This window comes from Anolis carolinensis, chromosome 2, assembly GCF_035594765.1.
Source record: "Anolis carolinensis isolate JA03-04 chromosome 2, rAnoCar3.1.pri, whole genome shotgun sequence".
In the NCBI taxonomy this organism is placed as follows: domain Eukaryota; kingdom Metazoa; phylum Chordata; class Lepidosauria; order Squamata; family Dactyloidae; genus Anolis; species Anolis carolinensis.
The window spans coordinates 277,919,452-277,943,047 of record NC_085842.1 but is presented as its reverse complement, the minus strand read 5'-3'; the positions used below and the strand labels follow the sequence as shown (position 1 = coordinate 277,943,047).

Below are 23,596 nucleotides of genomic sequence, written 5' to 3'. Positions count from 1 at the left end.
GGGAGAAAGCGAGGAAGGATTCTTCAGGCAGGTCACGAAACAGGGGGGCAAAAATAAAATAACCACAAGGAAAACCATAGCTTGGGGAAAAGAATTGGGGGGGGGGGAAATAATTGAAAACATCATCATGCTGGAGACCCAACCGCTGGCCCCTTGTCTTGTCTCCATAATTTTATACATGTCTCCCACTAAAAGTTTGCTTGTTCAAAAAAAATACTAACTCAAAATTATATTTTCTAAATGGCGAGCTGTCCATGCAATGCTTGGGATGATGGCGGGGCAGGAGAAATTGCCCAAAGAAAGAGGGTTTCGTAGGAAAGCAAATGCTCTGTTGAATGTAAACTGACAAAAGAAATTCGATGGGTGAGTCAGCAGGGCAAAGCCTCATGCTAAAGAAATAAGTGAAAAAGGGTGAAATATTTAATTTCGGAGCTGAGAGGCGTCTTAACACAAAACCTTTCGCTTTTTCTATTTTGCTATGCAGACATCTAACTCTCTCGATCAATTGGCTGCCTTTTAAAACAAATCCAAAATCGCTTTCTTATTTCGGTGCCTTCCAGAATGACGTCTTAATTATAGGACCAGAGGAAGGGTCTGGAAACGAATTCCTAAAAAGCGTCTGGCAAAACTGACAGAATCATTTGCAAAGGCTTAAAGATTTCTCAAAATAATAATAAAAAAGTTTTTAAACTAAAACTTGAGTGTCCTTATTTTCGTGTTTGCAAAAAAACGAAAACGACCTCCTTTGTCCCTTCCAGATTTGGAAAGTCCTACTTTTCTCTCCTTCGAATTGTCTTTCCTTTTTTTTTTTGTGAGGGCCACAGAGGGTGACAAGTACAGTGGGATAAAAAAATAATTTCTTAAAGGAAACTGTCCTCTTAAAATGGCAGGAACGAAAGTAATTCAGGGCGGGATGGGAAGGGAAGGAGGAGGGCTATTGATTCCAACTGAAGAGGGGTCAAAGTGGCGAGAAAAAGAAACTTTGGGAGAGAAATGAAGAATTCCAGCGGGATCTTTGGGAGAACCATTTCCATAAACGAAATCCCTTCTTAGTTTTAAAACTCGCGGATCAAACGGACTGTATAATTGGAATTACTTTAGATAAAGAGGATTAGATGACCAATTCAGAACGGGGAAAGGGATCCTACGGCCGGCTTTGATATAACTTTTCTATCCAAAAAGGACAATGGTTATCAAAACAACGGTTTGTTAACCTCCAGGATTTAATTTCCTTTGTTTTAAAGGTGTTTGGAAGAGAGTAGCGTGTTCAAAAAACGGTGACAGAGAAAGTCGGGAAGTCTGTGAAGTTTCCCCAACTCCTATCTCGATGATTTGTTGGGCAGGTCGGGGAGGAGAGGACCTGCGCTTTGGCTCTTTCCCTCCAAAGAATGTCGTTTTAATGAGGAGCATCTTGGAGGGCTCGAAATAGCGAAACACGTAAATAGCTTGACTTTACAAGCTCTTGCGGCTCCAGGTTGTTTGTAAGATGACAGGGACGTGATCAAAGCGAAAGAGGGGGGAAAGAGAGCCTTTCTTCCCTCGCCTTCCTCTCTTCTTCCTTCCGCAGAACCCGAATTCAAGGGATTGGGGGCACGAAAGGGAGGGAGGGGGTGAGGAAGGGCTCCCTGTCCCGACGACGGCCGCAGGTGGCAAGTCCAGGAGGAGAAGTCAAGATCTGGGGCCGAGGAGGGGCGGGAGTCGCCAAGGGCGCCTGGCTCGGGGCTCCGGGTCTGGGCCGGGCTTCCCTGGAGGGCCCGTTCGCCAGCTGTCTGGGCAAGGCTTGCTCCGGAGTAGGCGCCCTCCAGCCAGCGGAGCCACAGATGGGGGCCGGGAGAAAGGGGGAAGCAGGCCTGAGACAGGCAAAGGGAGGGGGTGCCCGCCTGGGACAGCAGCAGGTGCCAGGCTGACCCTCCCCAAGCTGCACAAGGAATGGACTCCACTTGAGAGGCGGTTCCACAAGGTCCTGCTTCCCTTCTGCCCAAGACTCCTGGTGCCTCACTAAACATCCAAGGCAATAAAAGCGTGTCCATTGTCCAATTGTATAAATTCACCAGTGTAGGTGCAGGTGAGGCTACAGGAGGCGAGTGGAGACTCCTGGCTCTTCCACTTGCTCTGAGAGTGTGGACTGGAGGAGAGGACAGGATCAGGCAGACCCCCATCTGCACCGACCATTTAGTACAGTTCAAAGCTAGGTTTGCTGTTTGTTTTCTGGGCTATATGGCCATGTTGTCTCCTGACGTTTAGCCTGCATCTATGGCAGGCATCCTCAGAGGTTGTGAGGTCTGTTGGAAACTAGTCAAATTGGGGTTTATATATCTGTGGAAGGTCCAAGGTGGGAGAAAGAACTCTTGCCTGTTTGAGGCAGGTGTGAATATTGCAATTGGACACCTTGATTGGCATTGATTTCAGCTTCTTCCTGTCTGGAGGAATCCTTTGTTGGGAATTGTTAGCTGGCCTTGATTGAGTCATACCTGGAATTCCTCTATTTTCTGAGAGTTGTTCTTTATTTACTGTCCTGATATTAGAGTTTTTTAAAATACTGGTAGCCAGATTTTGTTCATTTTCATGGTTCTGTTGAAATTGTCCACATGTTTGTGGAATTCAGTCGCTCCTCAGTGTAGTCTGACATGGTGGTTGTTCGAGTGGTCTAGCATTTCTGTCTTCTCAAATGATATGCTGTGTCCAGGTTGGTTCATCAAGTGCTCTGCTATAGCTGACTGACTTCTCTGTTTGAATACCAGGGATTCCGGCCATGAATGCCTTCGACAACACAATTCAAAGCTAGCTTCAAACAGTGGAAAGCCAGACAACACCCCCCCCCCCCCCCAGTGCAAAAAGAGGGCCCTAAAAGTGCACCATCCCTTCTCTGGGCTTTGTGTGATCCCCACCGGAGCTTCCAGAATCTCCTATGTCATAATCTGAAACACTTTCTTCAAGATTGGTTTGAAACTGACTGAAGTAGTGCAGATGGGCCCTGGGAAGGGAGTCCCGGGGAAGAGGAGAAGGACAAGGGAGGCTTTGGGGCGAAGCGAAACCGCGGGAAAGAGCGCTGTCCATGGTGCTACAAGGAAGGAAGGCTCTCTTGGGTTGCTGTGTGTTTTCCGGGCTCTTTCTTGCCGACTTCCCGAAGGAAGTGAGTGAGTCCCCGGCACCCCTCTATCTCCTCAGACCACGTCCCTCCAGCCTCTTCCAAGGGCAGCGAGCAGCCCCCCGCTTTCTGGAAGGGCGTCTGACTCCCCGGAGCTCAGCTTCGGGCGCTTAAAGGGGAGAAGAGGGCGAACGCGAAGGGCTGAGCTGGCGCCACCCACTTGACACAGTCTCTTAAGTCTCTCTCATTTTTTGAGGAAGATCAAACGGGAAATTACATCCATAGCAAAAGGAGGGTCTGGGGTATGAAATCTAGGTCCCCTCCAGTTTTTATGTATTCGAGTTGCACAAAGAAAGCAACACAAACAATCTCTCAGTCGGAGAAATGTGCAAAGGAGACCTTTGACAAGTTGTTTCAGTGGATCCAGTTTCCCCAGGTAAATAATTTGGACGAAAGGGAGGGATCTATCTAAATAGGCTGCTTAAAATAGAGATGCCTGAACGGAAAAAAAAGAGATCAAAGGAGAAAGTATCGCAGCACTTCTTCACTTATTATTCGCGTTTCCTTTCTTTTTTGGTTTGTACTTTGTACCAAAGGACAGTGAGTCACCCATCCTCCTTGAGGAAGAGAATCCGACGCTTTCCTCGATTAGAAGAATAAATTAAAAATAGGAAAGCTTCACAAACTTTTGAGGCAAGTAGTAGGGAAAGAGTGTGAGGACAAGGAAGGTGAAAGAATCAGGTGCTTCATACCCGAAGGAAGAAGCTAAAACAGGGAGCCGGGATGCCAAGGAGAGGCAGAGAGCAACGGGCACAGAAACCCTCCCGGAGACGGAAACCCGCGTGGGGCCCTGGAGCTTCTCCGGGGTATGACTCAATCCAGGTTGGAACTGGGGCGAAAGGAGTCGTTGGCTCCTCTAGGAGAGCTTGCTAAAAGAACAGAGATCTCTTCAAAGTGAGAGACAATCCCAGAAGCGTGGAAATCGCCTTTTGTGGGTATTTATTATCTCTCGCTCCCCACCCCCAGATTAATGTCGGGTGGGACTTTGTTAGAAAAGTGGGTGAGCAGAGAAAGCTGACAGGAAGCAAAGAAACCCCCGCAGTAAAACAAAAACAAAAAGAGCCAGTTGAAGAAGGGTCCTTTTCCTCTGGCCTCAAAGAGGAGGCTTTGCAGGAAAGGCTGGACCCCTTCGTGGCAGGGGATGGGGCTCCGGAGGTCAGAAAAGGGCCCCTTTGGCCTTTCAGGGCTGAAACAGAACCCCCCCCCCCCCTTGGATTCCTCTGCAGTTCCCTGTTTAAGCAGCTCCAGTGGCTGCCAGTTTGTTTCAGGGCACAATTCAAGGTGCTGGCCAGGACCTAGAAAACCCTATAAGGCCCAGGTCCAGGCTATTTGGTTTATCGCATCTCAAGGCCCCAAGATCCTCAGGAGAGGTCCTTCTTTCAGTCCCACGAGGTTGGGGGTCTTTTCAGCAGCTGACCCTCCACTCTGATCAGGCCAGAGAGGTGCTAGAAGGTGCTTAATCCTGCTCAAAGTTCTTAATTGACTGGCTTGTTTAATTCTAGTTTAGGTAAAGGTTTTCCCCTGACATTAAGTCCAGTCGTGTCCGACTCTGGGGTTTGCTGCTCATTTCCATTTCTAAGCCGAAGAACCTGCGTTGTCCATAGACACCTTCAAGGTCATGTGGCCGGCATGACTGCATGGAGCGCTGTTACCTTCCCGCTGGAGCAGTACCTATTGATCTACTCACATTTGCATGTTTTCGAACTGCTAGGTTGTGTGCTCCCAGATTCGAAATCCCGACCTTTCTGTCAGCAAGTTCAGCAGTTCAATGGTTTAATCCGCTGCACCACCGGGGGCTCCCAATTCTAGTTTAATATTTGTATATTGTTAAGTCCCTTCGGGGAGATAGGGTGGAATATAAATAAAGTTTTATTATTGTTGTTGTTGGGTTTCATCCCTGGACTACAAAGTCTCTTGTGTCATCAAGTTTCCAGTCCTCAACGAGTAGCTAGCTACTCTAGAGACAGGACCAAGGTGAGGGATTCCTTTCCCCACATTCCTATGCATGTTATCCCAAAAAGGCTTTGTCTTTCCTCCTCCTGCTAGCCATTGTCTCCACCCCCTTTGATAATGTAGCAATGGAATTCTGTGAGACAACTTCCTTTTTGAGTTTTATTGCCCTTAGCTGACCATATGGCCCTTCGCCTTTGTCTTCTGCTTTTCTTTCTACCTCTCTCTGGCAAACTTTTCTACCTGTTTTTCTTTTGCCTCTCTCTGGCAAACTTTTTACTCTTTTACCTCTTTAGAAGATGAGACTTAGTAAGCTAGATAGATAGCTCCAAGACTTTTGTCAAGAAGGTATTTATTTTACTTCAATAAATATTTTTTGAAGCTAAAGTTCTGACTCTGCAGTCCTGTGCCATCCTGAGGAATAGAAGCTTATCCTAGCTCGCCACACGTAAGTTTCTGCTGGTTATGAAGTTGACTTCTGGTACTCTGCTATATTTATGGTGGAATCACCCCAACTGAGGGTTATTTTGAGCCTAACAGTCCCTAACAATTTATTATTATTATTATTATTATTATTATTATTATTATTATTATTATTATTAACAACTGTACTTTTAATGTTGCGTTTAAATCAAGATGATGATGATGATGATAATAATAATAATAATAATAATAATAATAATAATAAGCAACAACAGAAGTGCCTCCACTGGGCTCCATCTCTGAGTCCAGCCCCCTTCTTGCCTCCAGGCCTCTCCACACTTGGGGAGTTTCATGGGTCAGAGGCTGTCTCCAGAATCAGGCCTCTCTCTCCCCAGCTCTGCTCCGGTTGGCTGTTGCCTTGTGGTCACTCCTACAAGTCAAAGAGAGAAAGAGGATTTGGCCTTTGCCAGGCCAGCTCCCTGGCTTATGGAGAGGAGGAGAAGGGGGTCACAATTCTAAGTTTTTAAGAGTGGGTATACATACCCAGGACTGTAGCCAAGGGGGGTAGGGGTTCAACCCCCCCCCCCACAAGTTTTTCAGATTTTTTTTAAACTGGTTTGTTCAATTTATTTTAACTGATTAACCAAAACCCCAAGAGTGTCCACTAAAGTTTATAGATGGAGCTTGATTTCTAAATTATTTTGCATTATGGAACTACTCTTATTGATTCGCTTTAAAAACGTTTCAAACCCCCCTGCTCCTGAATTTATTTATTTTTTTGGCTATGGCCCTGTACACACCAGCTGCCCCCAACTCCAATGATGAGGGAAAGTGAGGTCCTTTGAAACAAATACTGACCCAAGTGGAGAAAGGGTCTGTTTTTAAACCAGGGCCAGTTGGGGCGGACGGATGGGAGAAAAGCACGCCCTCCCTCTCTTCCAGCCCCATTTCTGGATCATTGGCATTTCTTGATGGCAGCGCTCCCCCCCCCCCCCGAAAGTGCCAACAGGTGCAGAGAGGAACCTTCGCAGGTCAGGGGGGGCGGAAAGGGCTTCAGATGTTCTCCTTTTTTTGCAACACTGTTCAATTTATTCCATTTTATATTTATTATTTCCCACAGTTGTACACCGGTTCATAACCCTGTAGGGGGATATCTGTTGGGTTTCATCCCTGAACTGCACAAGTCTCTTGTGTTATCAAGTTTATAGTCCTCAATGAGTAGCTAAGGCTAGAGACAGGGTCAAGCTGAGGGGTTCTTTCCCCCCAAAAAGGCTTAGCTTTTCCTCCTCCTGCTAACCACTGTCTCCACCCCTCTCTTTGATGATATACCAATGGAATTCTGTGAGGCAACTTCTTTTTTTAAAGTTTTATTGCCCTTTGCTGACCATGTGGCCATTCACCTTTGTCTTCTTTTTCTTTCTACCTGTCAGGATGCACATTTTCCCTCTCTCTGGGCAAAATATAACTGTGTTGTCGAAGGCTTTCATGGCCGGGATCCCAGGGTTGTTGTATATATGGACAGGCAAGAGGCCACTATAGCTAGAAATGTAATCCAATAATATGAACTATACAACAGTAATTAAACCAAAATATAATCCATGTGTTACCAACACACACACATACATACATACATACATACATAGAAAACAAAACTCTATATTCAAAGTTTGTGAGTCCAATGCCCACCAGTTCATGTTCCACATGGAGGACTGTATAAGTCACTAATTGTGAGTCCAAATTTAAACGTCCAAGTAAGTGAATCCTTTTATGAAATCCAATGTTTTAAACAAGTCCAAGGTTAGTCACCATCTACAACCGGTTTCGACTGTGTAGTCTTCCTCAGGTGGTGGTTATGCAGGTATGGAGAACCTAAAGTAGTCCTTTCTTTGTATTGTTCCAGAAGTATTCTCTCTTGACGTTTCGCCCACATCTATGGCAGGCATCCTCAGAGGTTGTGAGGTAAAATATAACTGCATGGACTTTTTACCCTTTTACCTCTTAAGAAGATGAGACTTAGTAAGCTAGATACCTCCAAGACCTTTTCTATCAAGAATGTAGTTCTTTTACTTCATATTTTTGAACCTAAAGTTCTGACTCTGCCGTCTTAAGCCATCCTGAGGAATGGAAGCTTATCCCAGCTCAACACAAGTAAGTTTCTGCTGGTTATGAAGTTGACTTCTGTTACTCTGGTATATTTATGGTGGAATCACCCAACTGAGGATTATTTTTGGAACACAACAGCTCAGATTCCCCAACAAAACCACTCAGAAATAGCACGCACACATCTACACACACACACACACCTTTTTCTGCCCGCGGCTTGGTTTGAATAGATCTGCATTTCCCTTCTTGCCGCCACCCTGATCTCAATCTGGCTCCTGTCCAGACGATACTCTGGATCCAACCCGTCAAGGGAAGGTCCTACTTTACCTGGGCGGCTGTCCCGTTGAACTGGGCTGGGGAATCTGCGCCTGGGATTGAGTTGTTACAGTATTTGGCGGAGGCGACCGCCAGGATGCGTAGGAATGCCTTCTGGAAAATCTACTTTGAAGTAACGCTGGAGGGTCTCTGTCCTCCCCCTCGTTCCCCCCAAGATCGACGCCTTAATCTCCACTCCCTTGAAACAGAATTCAGTTACAAAGAGCTTGGAAAGATCCTCTCTTTTTTTTTTTTTTTTTTTTTTGGGGGGGAGCCTCTATTCAAGAGGCATCACAACTTTTAATTTTCCGAGGAGTGAAACCTCTCCGAGAAACTTCATCTAGCTTCTTAGGGTGTCCCCTCCCGACACACACACACACACACACACTTTTTTTTTTTTTGCTTAGCATACGTGATAAACCATTGATTGTCGTCGTCTGGTGACCCATGAAATTTGGGGGTGAGTTTTCTCTTCAGACCAGAGCATATAATTATGCAAATAAAGAGCTGTCACTGATCTGGTGAAATGCTCACAAATACACGCAATCCGAAACTAGAAAGGGGAGAAAAAATGGAAAACGTGGGAGATGGCGAGCGATGACAGCCTTCCCAAAGTTTAGGGAAGTTCTTTTCTTCTTCTTCCCTTCACACTTTGCGGGACCAAGTCAACAATTAACGTGATCTGTCTATCAGATGCCCACAGAAACACTCCCCACGTGAACAGGTTACTTTAACGCCCAATTGCAAAAGAAACCCCGGCGCAAGAAGAGAGGCCATCTTCTGATCTGACAGCTTTCAATTATACTTGCGAATCAGTTCCAAAGAAAAGGAAGGGAGAGGGGGGGGGATGCAGAAAGGGACTCTTTCAGCCCCCACTTGAGAGAGATGGTCAGGGACCCTTCTCAGTTCATCCCCAGAAAGGAGGCGCCAAGCTGCAGAAGTGACCAGAAGAAAATCACCCAAATGTTCCTTGAAAGGGGCAAATGGAAGCCACCCGCCTTTAACTACCTCTTTGTCAAATGGGAACAGTTCAGAAATAACTTGGGTTGTGGCTTCTGGAGAGTTAACAAAGCATAGAAATACAACGACAGACTCTGTCAGGCTATTTTCATTGGACTCAACAGGATCCTAAAATGGGATATTATTTGGAGTTTGGACACAGCTCCTCATGGGATCCAATTAGAGGGCTGATAACACAGCTCAAACAAAACAAAACAAAATTATCCTGCTGTCTTGATTTTTAGGCCTGTTCCTATTCGGGGCTCGGATTCAGAAAATGGCATTGGATAGACAGGAAAGCTTGGAGAAGATAATGATGCTGGCAGGCCATAGCCAAGAAAAAATTACGTGGGGGGGGGGGGGGGGGGTTGAAACTTTTTTTAGGGAATCATGAAGAGTAGTTCCATAACGCAAAAATAATTTATAAATCAGGGTCCATCAATAAACTTCAGTGGACACTCGTGGGGATTTGGTTAATCAGTTAAAATTTATGAGTAAACCAGGTTTTTTAAAAAACTGAAATTTTTTAAAATTTGACTACAGCCCTAGATGCTGGGGAAAATTAAAGGAAAAAGAAAGAGGGGCCGACCAAGGGCAAGAGGGATGAATGACATCCTTGAAATGACTGGCTTGATCTTGAAGGAGGGGGGTGGCGATGGCCGACAGGGAGCTCTGGCGTGGGCTGGTCCATGAGTCCGAAGTGACTGAACGAATAAACAACAACAAGAAGACCGTATCAGCTCTAACTTCTTAGATATGTATTATCGAAGGCTTTCATGGCAGGAATCACTGGGTTGCTGTGAGTTTTCCGGGCTGTATGGCCATGTTCCAGAAGCATTCCTTCCTGACTTTTCGCCTGCATCTGTGGCAAGCATCCTCAGAGGTAGTGAGCTCTGTAGGAAACTGGGCAATCGGGGTTTATATATCTGTCGAATATCCAGGGTGGGAGAAAAACCTTGTCTGTTTGAGGTAGGTGCGAATGTTGCAATTGGCCACCTTTATTAGCATTGAATAGCCTTTCAGCTTCAAGGTCTGGCTGCTTACTGCCTGGGGGAATCCTTTGTTGGGAGGTGTTAGCTGGCCCTGAATGAGTCATGTCTGGAATTCCTCTGTTTTCTGAGGAAAACATTCCACAGATATATACACACCCCACTTGCCTAGTTTGCAACAGACCTTGCAACCTCTGAGGATGCCTGCTGTAGATGCAAGTGAAATGTCTGGCGAGAACATGGAACATGCAGCCTGGAAAACTCACAGCAACCCAGTGAATATGGCCATGAAAGCCTTCCACAAGAAATGAAAAGGCTCTTTACAAATCAACAAAATAAGAAATAAAAGCCCATAGCAGTCAATTCCTGAACGCCTATCTACTACACTGTAGAGTTAAGACAGTTTGACGCCACTCAATGCTATGGAATCCTGGGATTTGTAGCTTGGTGAGGCACCAGCACTCTTTGGTAGAAAAAAAAACCCTTGCAAACTAAAACTCCCATGATTCCATAACACTGAGCCTTGGCAGTTTAAGTGATGTCACACAGCATTAATTCTATGGTGTAGAGATACACACAAAGTTTTCATTTAGAGGCAGAAAGGAAATAAGAAGGGGAGCATCTTTGGAACTCCTTTGGCAGGGAGTTCCAAAGACTGGGAGCAGCCACCAAGAAGGCCTTTGCTTCTGTTTGTACAAGACCGAGAAAGCAATGGGGCAGAGAGAAGGGCCTCTCTCAGGCAGGAAGGTTTGTGTGTGTGTGTTGTGTGTGCTTTGTGAATTTCATAGGGTTTTATTAGGCAAGGCATACTCTGAGATGGTTCTGCCCGTTCCTTCTTCTAACAGCCTGGAGAGTGAACTGCCAGTGTACGAGTTTAGGGCAGAATATCTCAAAAATAGCTTTCTATTGCATAAACCTTGACAACTGGGAGAAAGGGGTCGGTTGCAGAGTAGCTGAAGGATATGTTGTCAATTCCAGAAGCATTCTCTCCTGCATCTATGGTAGGCATCCTCAGAGGTTGTGAGGTTTATTGGAAACTAGTCAAGTGGGGTTTATATAGCAGTGGAATATCTAGAGTGGGAGAAAGAACTCTTTTTCTGTTGGAGGCAGGTGTTAATGTTTCAATTGACCCCCTTCATTAGCACTGAATAGCCTTTCAGCTTCAAGGTTTGGCTGCTTACTTCCTGGGGGAATTCTTCGTTGGGAGGTTGTAGCTGGCCCTGATTGAGTCATGTCTGGAATTCCTCTGTTTCTGAGTGTTTCTGACTGATTTCAGAGGTTTTTTTTAATACTGGTAGCCAGATTTTGTTCATTTCCATGGTTTCCTCCTTTCTGTTGAAATCTGAAGGATCTGGTGAAGGAGGAGAGACCAGCCTGGACTATTTTCTCTGAGATTCGTCCCAACTACGGGTCTTAACCAAGGCTGCTTTCCTAGAGCTCGAAGAACCCAAAGAGCTAAAAGCTTGGCCAGCCTTGAATCTCCGGGATCTGCCCTTCTTCTTCTCTGCGTTTCAACTCCTGTAGGGTTTTTGGGGGGGGGGGCGAGGGGTGAAATGGGGGCGGCTAAAGGGGGGGGGGCTACCCCCTTCCTCCATCTCAAACGAGAGATCTCTTCATTCGCTCCCATTCACATCCCGAAGGAGGTGATATTGGTCCTAGGGAACGGGTTCCTGGAGTTGTTTTGTCCATTCAGTCCTCTATTCTTTGCCTCCGAGACCACCCAGTCGCTCTTTTCTTCTTCTTCGCTTTTTTGACTCCTCAGAGAGAAACACCGCGCCAGACGAAGTGGCAAAGTAAAATGAGTAAAATTATTGTTATTGTTGTTATTATATAAAGAATTACAGCACTCGCCAAAACCACCAGCAAGACGTGAGCGTAGCAGTAAGCCAAAGGAATGTGATTCTTAGAAGAAGGCGGAGGACGAAAGCCACAGCCAGAGCTCCCTAACACTTCCCGACAAAGGCGTTTCAGGCAGGCAAGGAAGCGGGGCTTTGCTGGGGAAGGGCCTCCCTCCCAGGGCCACCCCTAGGAAGGCCCCGACTGGGGACAGAGGCCCGGTCCATTGGGAGGCATGGCTTTCTCCAAGCCCCCTCTCCCTTCATTGGGATAGGAGAGTCTGGAAGCAGGGGCCCGGGCTGAGACAACGGGAAGCGAGAGAAATCTGCCTTTAGAAGGGAAATTCACTTTAGAGTTCTGGGGGGGCGGGGGGGGGGGAGTGTCTCCACTGAAGCTTTATCACCAATTCTTATTTCCATGTCAAGCCAGTGTTTTCAAAATCCAAAGATCACAGGGACAGACAGTGAGGTGAAATCTTCTGAGCAGGCTCACAGACAGCAAAACAAGTACGCCAGGGGTGTTAACCCTTCCCTATGATAAATATATATTGTGTGTATGTGTGTGTGAATATAAAATTCATATATATATATATATATATATATATATATATATATATATATATATAATATAAATTGAATTTCTACGTAAGTTGGAGCAGGTACTTTTTGTAAGTGTAGCTCCATATATCTATATAGAGCTACACTTACAAAATGTACCTGTATATATATGTGTGTGTGTGTATGTATATATATATAGTAGAGTCTCACTTATCCAACATTCACTCATCCAACGTTCTGGATTATCCAACGCATTTTTGTAGTCAATGTTTTCAATACATCGTGATATTTTGGTGCTAAATTTGTAAATACAGTAATTACTACATAGCATTACTGCATATTGAACTACTTTTTCTGTCAAATTTGTTGTATAACATAATGTTTGGGTGCTTAATTTGTAAAATCATAACCTAATTTGATGTTTAATAGGCTTTTCCTTAATTCCTCCTTATTATCCAACATATTCGCTTATCCAACATTCTGCTGGCCCGTTTATGTTGGATAAGTGAGACTCTACAGTATATGTGTGTGTATATATATATATATATATATATGCGCACAGGTACATTCTGTAAGTGTATCTCTCTCTTCTCTTTTTCTATATATATACATATATATAGAAAAAGAGAAGAGAGAGATACACTTACAGAATGTACCTGTGCATATATATATATATATATATATATATATATATATATATATATGTACATACATACATATATGGAGCTACACTTACAAAATGTACCTGTATGTATGTATGTATGTATGTATATATGTACATGTTGTAAGTGTAGCTCCATACACACACACATACACACACACACATATACATATGTACATATAGAGTTACAAAATGTACCTGTGTATCATATGTATGTATGTATGTATATATACACACACAGAGAGAGGTACATTTTGTAAGTGTAGCTCCATATATATATATTACACATACATACACACATATATATGGAGCTACACTTACAAGATGTACCTGTTCCGACTTACGTTGAAATTCAACTTAAGACCAAACCTATAGACTCTATCTTGTTCCTAACTTGGGGCCTGCCTTTATTCCCCTAGACAAGAAGATACAACGGCCAGACTTTTGTTTTTTGCATCTTCCACTTCCCGAGAGAGAGCACAGGCGTATCAGTGATCCCTTTAAAGCCCATTTTGGAGGCTTGGCTGGTGCTTGAACTGACCATTTTGGATCATTGTTTGCAAAGTTTCCGGCAGCTGGGTCTTGAGCCAGCAATCCGGCCTGAATCCCTTCCCCTTTTTCCACTGAAAGGGAGCTCTGCCTGCGAAGGAACTCTGCCTAAACTCCAAAGCTTCTCCCATCTTTAGGATTCTGTCTCGTTCAATAAAAGCAGGACTCGAAGAAGGGAAATGGGTTTGGGGACTTCAACTGGGAGTCTGAGCTGGCTGGAGAGGAGCGAAAAGCAACTGGGGCAGAAACGCTTCAGTTTTGCCTACTTACAGTATTATTATATTCTTATTTTGAACTGCGAATATGTGTTATCTATAAATTACTCCACAGGTGAGAAGGGGAGCCAAGGAGAAAAAAAAACCCATAAATATTCTTCAAAGGTGATGCAGACTTTCTATTTATAATTTTTCCTCAAGCAAAATGGCAACTAACATGACAATCAGAAAAAGGAGGGGAGGTGGGGGAGGACTCTTATTTTCCTTTTTCAAAAATCAAAACAGACATATGTTTTGTGGCCTAAGGACAATCGATGGCTAGAGTAGTGGTCAACACACATTTTGGTTCCTCGAGTATTAAGACTTGTTTCTGAGTATATTTTGACCTGCTGATTGCAAAAATGACATCAGTTAGATTTCCCTTTCGGCTCTAGTTTTTGAGATACAGAATATATGCCATCTACCTGTTGCCATTGACTCACACATAGGAAATCATGAGAACCATATCTAAGAACTGGGACAGTAAATAAAGAACAATACTCAGCAAACAGGGGAATTCCAGACTTGAAACATTCAGGGCCAGTTAACACCTCCCAACAAAGGATTCCCCCAGGCAGGAATCATCCAGACCTTGAAGCTGGAAAGCTTTCAATGCTAATTAAGGTGATTAATTGCAGCATAGACACTTGCCTCCAACAGACAAGAGTTCTTTCTCTCACCCTGGACATCCCACAAATATACTGTATAAACTTCCCTTGCTTAGTTTCCAATATACCTCACAACCTCTGAGGATGCCTGCCATAGATGTGGGTGAAACTTCAGGACAGAATGCTTTTGGAAGATGGCCATACAGCCCGGAAAACTGCCAGCAGCCTTTTAATTAATTTTAGATAATCTGAACCAATTTCATATATTGATTGTGGTTGTTGCGTACCTTCCAGCAGTTTCTGACCAGGGGCGACCTTATCGCAAAGTTTTCTTGGTTGTATGTCTTCAGAGGCCTTTGTCTTCTTCTGAGGCTGAGGCTGCGACTTGCACAAGGTCAGCCCTTAGTCTTCATGGCCCAGCGGGGATTTGAGAGCCCAAGTTTAGCACTCAAACCAATACTTTATGCTGGTTCTCAACGTGCACATACAATGTATATATACTGATGTTTGTGCATGTTTTAATTCTGTGCTGGTTTTAACGCCGCATGGAATCCCAGTATAGAGAAAGAGGTCGGATATAAATGAATGACAACCACCGCCACCCTCCCTAGAAATGAATGTTATCCGGTTAAAGCCGGTCAATTGGCTCGGAGTCTGTGTGTCGCGGATCTCACCAATTAAGGAGCAGGTTGAAAAGGGCAGAGGCAGGACCAGAAAGAGGACAGTGACCCAGAAAGTGCCAGAGGGGTGGAGGGGGCCAGGGAAGGGATAGTGTCCCCTGTGTTTGATTTTCGCCAAAACATGTAGAAAAAAGCCTTTAGTCGGGTGTTATAATGATTTGATAGTTGGACAAGGACTCTGGAGACCAGGGTTCGAATCCTGCTTGGCCATGAAAACCCACAGGCGAAGTCACACACTCTCAGCCCCAGAATATCCTATGATAGGTTCTACTCTAGGTCAGCGGAAGGCGCACAAGAGCCTGCTTCCTAAACATCTCCATCCTTTTAGATGGAGGGAATCTCAAGGTTGTCGCCCTCTTGAAAGGAGGGTGTGTCTCATGATCTGACATTGAGAATCTATCCTCCTTCAGGTCCCCTTGAAGGGATCCACCCACTTTGAGGATTGGGTCTACTTCTGACTCAAGAGAGAACAGTGGAATGTATGTAAATATAGTAATAATAATACTAATAATGAATTCAAGTGGGGTTATTCTGTCATGTTTTATATTTTCATATTCTGCAAAGTACTTGCCGACTGCAAAGGAATTGGCTACAGAAAGGAATGATTGGGTTGCTGTGAGTTTTCCTGGCAAGGCCATTCCATGCTAATCAAGGCGGCCAATTGCGCCAGTCACACTTGCCTCAAATAGACAACACACCATGGACATTCCATAGATATATATACCCCACTTGCCTAGTTTCCAGCAGACCTCACCACCTCTGAGGATGCCTGCCACAGATGTGGGTGAAACAAAATTCACAGTAACCCAGTCTGGACCCTTTCCTCCTAGCAAGTCCCATTACACAATGTGACACAATTTTTGTTCCCGAGTTATGTCATTTTCTAATTGGTTCTATCAATTAAACAGGAAATAATGCTTTCCAACCAGGAACAAAAAATTTTTGTTGCATAGTCTTATATTTACAATTTAGAAGTAACATGACTTTTCCATTGTCTCCTGGTACAAAACATACTTTGGGCCTGTCTACCTGGTCATCTCCTGTGACAGAAGGATATACTACTACTGGTACTACTACTAGTAATAATAATATTAATAACAGCAAAACAGCACTTGGATCCTGTGATATTTCTTCTTCACCATTGGGTGAAGTTGGGGGATGCTGGGAGTGACCGTCCAAAAAAGAAGACCCTTTCCCTAACATCCTGGAAGTCCTAGGTAGTAGTATTTGTGGGAAAGAGTCCAAGGTCAGATAATGTGGTGTGTCTGCTTTCAAGTCGTAGGTGGCAACCCCATAAATGTCATAGGGATTTCCACTCTGTCAAAGGAGTCCTTATCCCCCATTATCCCAAACATTATTTGACATTCTGCCTTGGCTATTACACAAAGGAATTCATTGTAAATAACTTGAGCAGGTAGTTCTTTGATCAAGGAAGGAGTCAAAGGTCTAATAGGTAGGAAAAAGAAATCCCTAAATAAGGGAAGAAAAGCTTCCTTGGGCTAGATGCTTGTGCCAAGAAGAGCACAATTTTACACGCTTAATTTGATCGTAGTATATTTTCAAACAACTTGAACAGACTGGAATTGATGGTAACATTATAATGAGGTCGGTTTTGTGGTAGAGGCAGACAAATTAAGAACTATTTCAAAAGATTTATTGATTTCTAGGTAGGTGAATAAAGGTGCATCTACACTGTTGAATTAACACAATTGGACACCACTTGAGCTGTCATTGCAATGCTATGGAATAATCGCATTTGTAGTTTGGTGAGGCACCTAAACTCTTTGAAGGACCAAGACCTTGCAAAGCTACAACTTCCACAAATCCATAGCACTGAGTCATGGCAGTTAAAAATGGTGTCACATTGTATTAATTCTACAGTGTAGACAGTGATATACTTTGAGATAAACAATCCTTCCCATCTACAAAAGGCACCCTCAGGGCTTCATTATTCCTCAGGGCAATTCAGGTAGTGGTTTCCTAAGTGGCAGCTCCTTAAGGTTTGCTGCAGACTCTTTTCAAGAGCAAACTGGTCTTCAGGAGAACCTACTGGTCTCCATATCGATGGCAAGTGGATTGGTTAGCAAATCAACTCCAGCCAGAAACACAAAGAAACCACAGCTGCGTCTTAGAAGAGAAAACATCTTTTTAATTATTGGTTCAGTGTAAACAGAAAAGAGACAGATCTTGAAACAAATTCCCTGTGCTTTCTAGTTCATTCGGTAAGTGGGAAGGAGACAAACCAGGCAACTACACAAAGACAAGATGAGGGGCCGGTGGGCCGCTTTGGGAAATAGAAGGGGAAAAAAGGATACACTTGGAATTGAACAAAACACCACAAGTAAAGATTTGGCACTTTGCAAAACCACATTGGCTTCCTCCCAACTGACAGGGTGTGATCTAAGGTTTGTTTCCCTTTGGTCAGGAAGGACCCAAAGGTATCATAGGTAGGAAAAGGAAATCTGTGAATAAGGACAGAAACACAATGTCTATGAGCAGGGCACCCTGAGGATGACATTACACAGGGGAGAGGGAGAAAGAGGGAGGGAAGGAAGGAAGGAAGGAAGATATGAGGAGGAGACAGGCTGAGATGGAAACAGGTAAAGCGTTCAGGAAGCCCATGGGTGATTCCATACTGTAGAATGAATGCAGTTTGACAACACTTTAGCTGCCACAGCTCATGGGTATGAAATCCTGGGATTTGTAGTTTTGTGAGGCACCACCACTCTTTAGCAGAGAAGGCTAAAAACCTCACGAAACCACCGCTCTTGGGATTCCCAGCCCACTCCTTGCTTCCCTTCTGCCCCCAAATGAAAACTTTTGGTACATCTATGCTGTAGTATTAATGCGGTGTGATGCCACTTGAACCGCCATAGCTCAATACTATGGAATCCTGGGAGCTGTATTTTACAAGGTCTCTACTCTTCCTTGCCAAGGAGTGCTGGTGCCTAGCCAAACTACAACTCCCAGGATTGAAGTGGTGTCAAAGTGCCTTAATTTTACAATGTAAGACGGACCCCATGGTACCAAATGTGGGAGCAAAACAACCAGTCCTGTTGTACTCCACTGTTGCTTTTGGGTCTAAATTGGTCCCTCTGCCCCCCCATCTTAGCAAAGGAGAACAGTGGTAAAATTTGGTCAAAATGCTTGTGTGGAAAAGTGGGTAAGTTCAGTTGGGTGCAATTAAACTGTAGAATTAAGGCAGTTTGATACCACTTTCAATTGTCTCAATCTTATGTAATCATGCGATATGTAGTTTACAAGATCCTCAGCTTCATCTGCCAAAGGATGCTGGTGCTTCACCATACTACAACTCCCGTGATTCCTTAGCATTGAACCATTGGCATTCATTCTACAAGGTAGATACATCTCAGGAAAGCTTGTTACCAACTCTTTTATCGTACCAGTTGCTGCAGGGTCTGTTTAAAAGTAAGCTGGCATCCGTTTCTCTTGTTTTCTCCACAAAGAAGGACAGTGAGACTCTGGAGCCTGTAGTGCCCAGGCTGAAATGGTTTATCTGGGAGCCAAATAGTGAATGTGAGGCCTGTGTTGAATGTTTCATGGGGATTAAAAATGGAAGGAATGAACCAAGGAAGCCATCTTGTTAGGACAAAAAGGATCAACCAAGTGAGTGAGGCATGCTTCTTTGTGGGTGTCCGCTCTATAAGTCACAGTGTCGCCAGGGAGGACATCTACACAACAGCATTAATGAAGTTTGACCCACTTTTAACTGCCATGGCATACTGCTATCGAATCAAGGGATAAGGTCTTGAGTCTTCTTTGACAAGAGTGCTGGTGCCAAACTACAAATCCCAGGATTCCATTGCATTGAGCCATGGCGGTTAAAAGTGGTGTCAAATTCCATTAATTCTGTAGTGTAGATGCACCCTCAGGTAAGTGGGACTGGAGGCAGGGCGGTGCCCTCCAGCATTTTACAAAAGCTATCAGCAATCTGATTTGTCACAAAATAGATATTCTGTTTGAATACAAAATAAACACTTCAACTTAGCACTAGAATTAACATTATATTAAAAAAAACACAGGCATTTGCTCTATATTACATTGGTCACTAATACATCTCCACTACCAGTCTTGGGTGGCATTTGGGTGTAAAATTCACTCCTCTTTTGCCTTTTAGGGTGCATTTACACTGTAAAATTAATGCAGTTTGACACCACTTTAACTGCCATGGCTGAATGCTATGGAATCCTGGGATTCATAGTTTGGTGAGGCAGCAACACTTTTAGCAGAGAAGACTAAAGACCTTGTGAAACTACAACTCCCATAACTTCACAGCATGGCAGTTAAAGTAGTGTCAAAGGTGCATTATTTCTACAGTGTAGATGCCCTCTTAGACCTTTGAGGCTCAAAGTCTAAAAGGTTCAAACCTTCCCTGCTAATCCTACATATACCCAAGTGGTAATTTTATTATTTCAATGTGAGGCATACAAAGGAAGCAAAAATGGCCTTTATTGTCATTCTAATGCATTTTTGTGTTCCTTTGGGAATCTATCTTGATGTCACTACTATTTATTCAGGGCGATTGACTGAAAAAAGCACTGGAACTGTATTATTATTATTATTATTATTATTATTATTATTATTATTATTATTATTATTATTGGTTAAAAATAAAATCCCTGCCAGGAAGATTGTTAAAAAAAGATCTTGATTTAACAAATTTTTTAATAAGGCCTGGAACTTTATTATTCGTATTGGTTTAAAAACAAATAATCTCTCTCAGGAAGATTGTTAAAAAGAAATGTTGTCAAACACTTTCATGGCTGGAATCACTGGGTTGCTTTGAGTTTTCCAGGCTGTATGACCGTGTTCCAGAAACATTTCACCCACATCTATGGCAGGCATCCTCAGAGGTTATGAGGTCCATTGGAAACTAGGCAAGGGAGGTTTGTATATCTGTGGAAATTCCAGGGTGGGAGAAAGAACTTGTCTGTTTGAGGCAAGTGTTAAATCAGGGCCAGCTAATACCTCACAACAAGGGATTCCCCCAGACCAGTGGTTCTTAACCTGTGGGTCCCCAGATGTTTTGGCCTACAACTCCTAGAAATCCTAACAGCTGGTAAACTGGCTGGGATTTCTGAGAGTTGTAGGCCAAAACACCTAGAGACCCACATGTTGAACCACTGCCTCAGGCAGTAAGCAGTCAGACCTTGAAGCTGAAAGGCTATTCAATGCTAATCAAGCTGGCCAACTGAAACATTCACACTTGCCTCAAACAGGTAAGAGTTCTTTCTCTCACCCAAGATTTTCCAGATACATAAATCCCACTTGCCTAGTTTTCAACAGACCTCACAACCTCCGAGGATGCCTGCCATAGACGTAGGCAAAATGTCATGAGATAATGCTTCTGAAACATGGCCACAGAGCCTGGAAAAACTTACAGCAACCCGGTAACTATTTCTTCAGTGTGAGGTGTACAAATGAAGCAAAATTACCTTTATTGTCATTCTAGTCTAGTGTATTTCTGTGTTCCTTTGGAAATCTACCTTAAAGTCAGTACTATTTATTCAGGGCGATGGACTACAAAGGAAAAGCACTGGAAATTTATTATTTATTATTACTTGTTAAAAACAAATAATCCCTCCCAGGAATATTTTTAAAATGAAATCTTGATTTGACAATCATAATTTAAAAATTCCAGGCCAGATATATGTATGTGTATGTATGTGTGTGTGTATGTATGTAAGGGGTGGAATTATTTTAAGGTATAGGTAAGGTATATGTATATGGAATTATGTTAAGGCATTAATATATGTATATGTATGTATGTGTATATGTCTTGGTAAGGGGCAGAATTAAGGTTAATGTATAGATATGGTATAGCTAAGGTATATGCATATGTGTATGTTTATGTGTAGATTTGGCAACAATAATAATAAAAGTTCCAGGCCACATATATCTGTCTATGTACGTATGTTTATGTATGTATATGTAAGGGGTGGAATTATGGCAAGATATAGGTATATGTTAGGTAAAGGTTTGGGTAGGGTAATGTATATGTATATGGAATTAGGTATAGGTAAAGGGCCGGAATTATGGTAAGCTATAGGTATAGGTAAGGTATATGTATATGGAATTATGGTAAAGTATATGTATATGCATATGTGTATGTATATGTTTAGAATTGACTAATAATGAAAAAAGTTCCAGGCCATATATGTATGTATGTGTATATGTATGTGTATATGTATAGGTAAAAGGCCGGAATTATGGTAAGCTATAGGTATAGGTAAGGTATATGTATATGGAATTATGGTAAAGTATATGTATATGCATATGTGTATGTATATGTTTAGATTTGACTAATAATGAAAAAAGTTACAGGCCATATATGTATGTATGTGTATATGTATATGTATAGGTAAAAGGCCGGAATTATGGTAAGCTATAGGTATAGGTAAGGTATATGTATACGGAATTATGCTAAGGTATATGTGTATGTGTCAAACACACATACACATATACACACAGCACACACATATATATGGATGCCTGGAACCTTTTTATTATGACTGGGTTAAAAACAAGTAATCCCTCCCGGGGGGGGGGGGGTGTTTAAAAAGAGATCTTAGTTTGATAAATTTTAAAAAATGGAAGTGGAAGGTTAGAGAATCTTGGCGGGCGCTAGGACCCGGGCTTAGCGGGCCGGCGGGCGGGGTGGGCGCCGTCGCTAGGGGCGTGGCTGTCTCCAAGGGGCGTGTCCACCCAGGCGCCGTCACCCTGCCCAGTCCGGGCCATTAGGGCCGCGTCCGGCGGCGCTGTCAGCCTCAATCTGCGCGTTGACGGGGAGGCCGCCGCCCACAGGAAGCACACGCAGCCAGTGAACCCGTATTGCTTTGACAGTTGCACTCATCTAGAAATAATGCAGAGGTATACGCGGCGACCCGGTGCTCTAGGAAGAAAACAATCTAATGAGGAGGAGAGGGAGGAAGGGGAGAGGGGAGTGTGGATGGGGCGGTGAGGCTGCTGCTGCTGCTGCTACTGCGCAGGCGTGAAAAGCCCAGCTCGGCTCCCATCACAGCTCATCGTAGCGGATGCGCTGCGAGCGTCGAGGCGGATCCGCTTTGCCCAAGGAGTCGTTCCCGCCGCTGTTACTGTTGGTGCTGCTGCCGCCGCCATTGTTGTTGTCGTTGCTGTCGCCGCCGCCGCCGCCGCTGGTCTTGGCTTCCAGGGCTTCGCGGAAGAAGCGGAAGATGGACGCGTGGCTCTTCCAGGAGGTGAGCTCGTGCCGCTCTGTGCCTGCAGCCAAGGAAGGAAGGAGATCATGATGAAGGAACGCACACGAGGCTCATCAGAAGAGGAAGACACAGGAGAGGCTCGTGCGCGCGCGCGCTAGTTTCCCCGCGCTGCCATAGAATGCAGGTTGAAACCGCGCTATAGGGTCAGTGTGGACGCTTATGCAACTGCATAACTATGGGTGTCTACAGCAGGCATGGGGCAAATTTGGGCCTCCCTCGAGGTATTTTGGACTTCAACTCCCACCATTCCTAACAGCCTCAGGCCCCTTCCTTTTGCCCCTCAGCCGCTTAAGCGGCTGAGGGGCAAAAGGAAGGGGCCTGAGGCTGTTAGGAATGGTGGGAGTTGAAGTCCAAAACACTTCCAGGAAGGCCCAAATTTGCCCCATGCCTGCTTTACCCTAAACAAAAGCTGCTTAATTTAAGTATATGCCCTAATTCCGCCCCATTTTGGGGCAGGCACCCACTGAACACTACTTTCTGAAATAATAATAACAATAATAATAAATTATTATTTATATCCCACCACCATCTCCCAGAGGGACTCAGGGTGGCTCACAGAACACTCAAGTTGTGACATACAAAATACAAGTTAACACAACATCATGAATTCTGTCTCCCCTGGTAGAAACAATAAAATACAGCAATTGCTGTAGATAGAACAAGTATTCGTCCTCAGAACTGTAAAGTGCTAATAAAGGTCTTTGTATGTATTATTTGAGAGTCTAAAGATGATCGAAGGCTTGTCGGAAAAAAGCCGGGTCTTTAATTGGAGGGTAGGGACTAGCCTGATCTCCCTTGGGAGGGCATTCTGGGGGGGCTACCACCTAGAAGACCCTCCTTCTCGTCCCCACCAACCGCATTTGAGACAGAGGTGGGACCAAGAGGAGGGTCACCCCGGTTGATTTTAAAGCCCATGCTTGTTAATAGAAAGCGATGTGGTCTCGCAGATAGGTTGGACCTGAAATGTAAAGGGCTTTATAGGTAATAACCTGCACTTTGAATCATGAATCAATCAGGGTCAGTTAATACCTCCCAACAAAGGGTTCCCGTAGGCAGTCAGACCTTGAAGCTGAAAGGCTATTCAGTGCTAATCAAGGTGGCCAATTGCAACATTCACACCTGCCTCAAACAGACAAGAGCTCTTTCTCCCACGCTGATCATTCCACAGATATATAAACCCCAATTGCCTAGATTCCAACAGACCTCACAGCCTCAGAGGATGCTTGCCATAGATGCAGGCAAAACATCAGGAGAGAATGCTTTTG

At 44.1% G+C, this 23,596-nt stretch overlaps 1 protein-coding gene across 10 annotated transcripts in view; it reads right to left on the bottom strand.

Moving 5' to 3' along the window:
• Nucleotides 1–17,200: 17,200 nt before the first annotated feature.
• The window catches only part of arb2a (ARB2 cotranscriptional regulator A), a 284,933-nt gene continuing 278,537 nt past the window's right edge, over nt 17,201–23,596 (bottom strand). For all 10 annotated transcript variants that reach the window (XM_062974236.1, XM_062974231.1, XM_062974232.1 and 7 more), the window contains one exon: nt 17,201–22,332. In XM_062974236.1, coding sequence (XP_062830306.1) covers nt 22,109–22,332 — 224 coding nt within the window. In that variant the 3' untranslated portion in view covers nt 17,201–22,108. The remainder of the gene's footprint in view (nt 22,333–23,596) is intronic.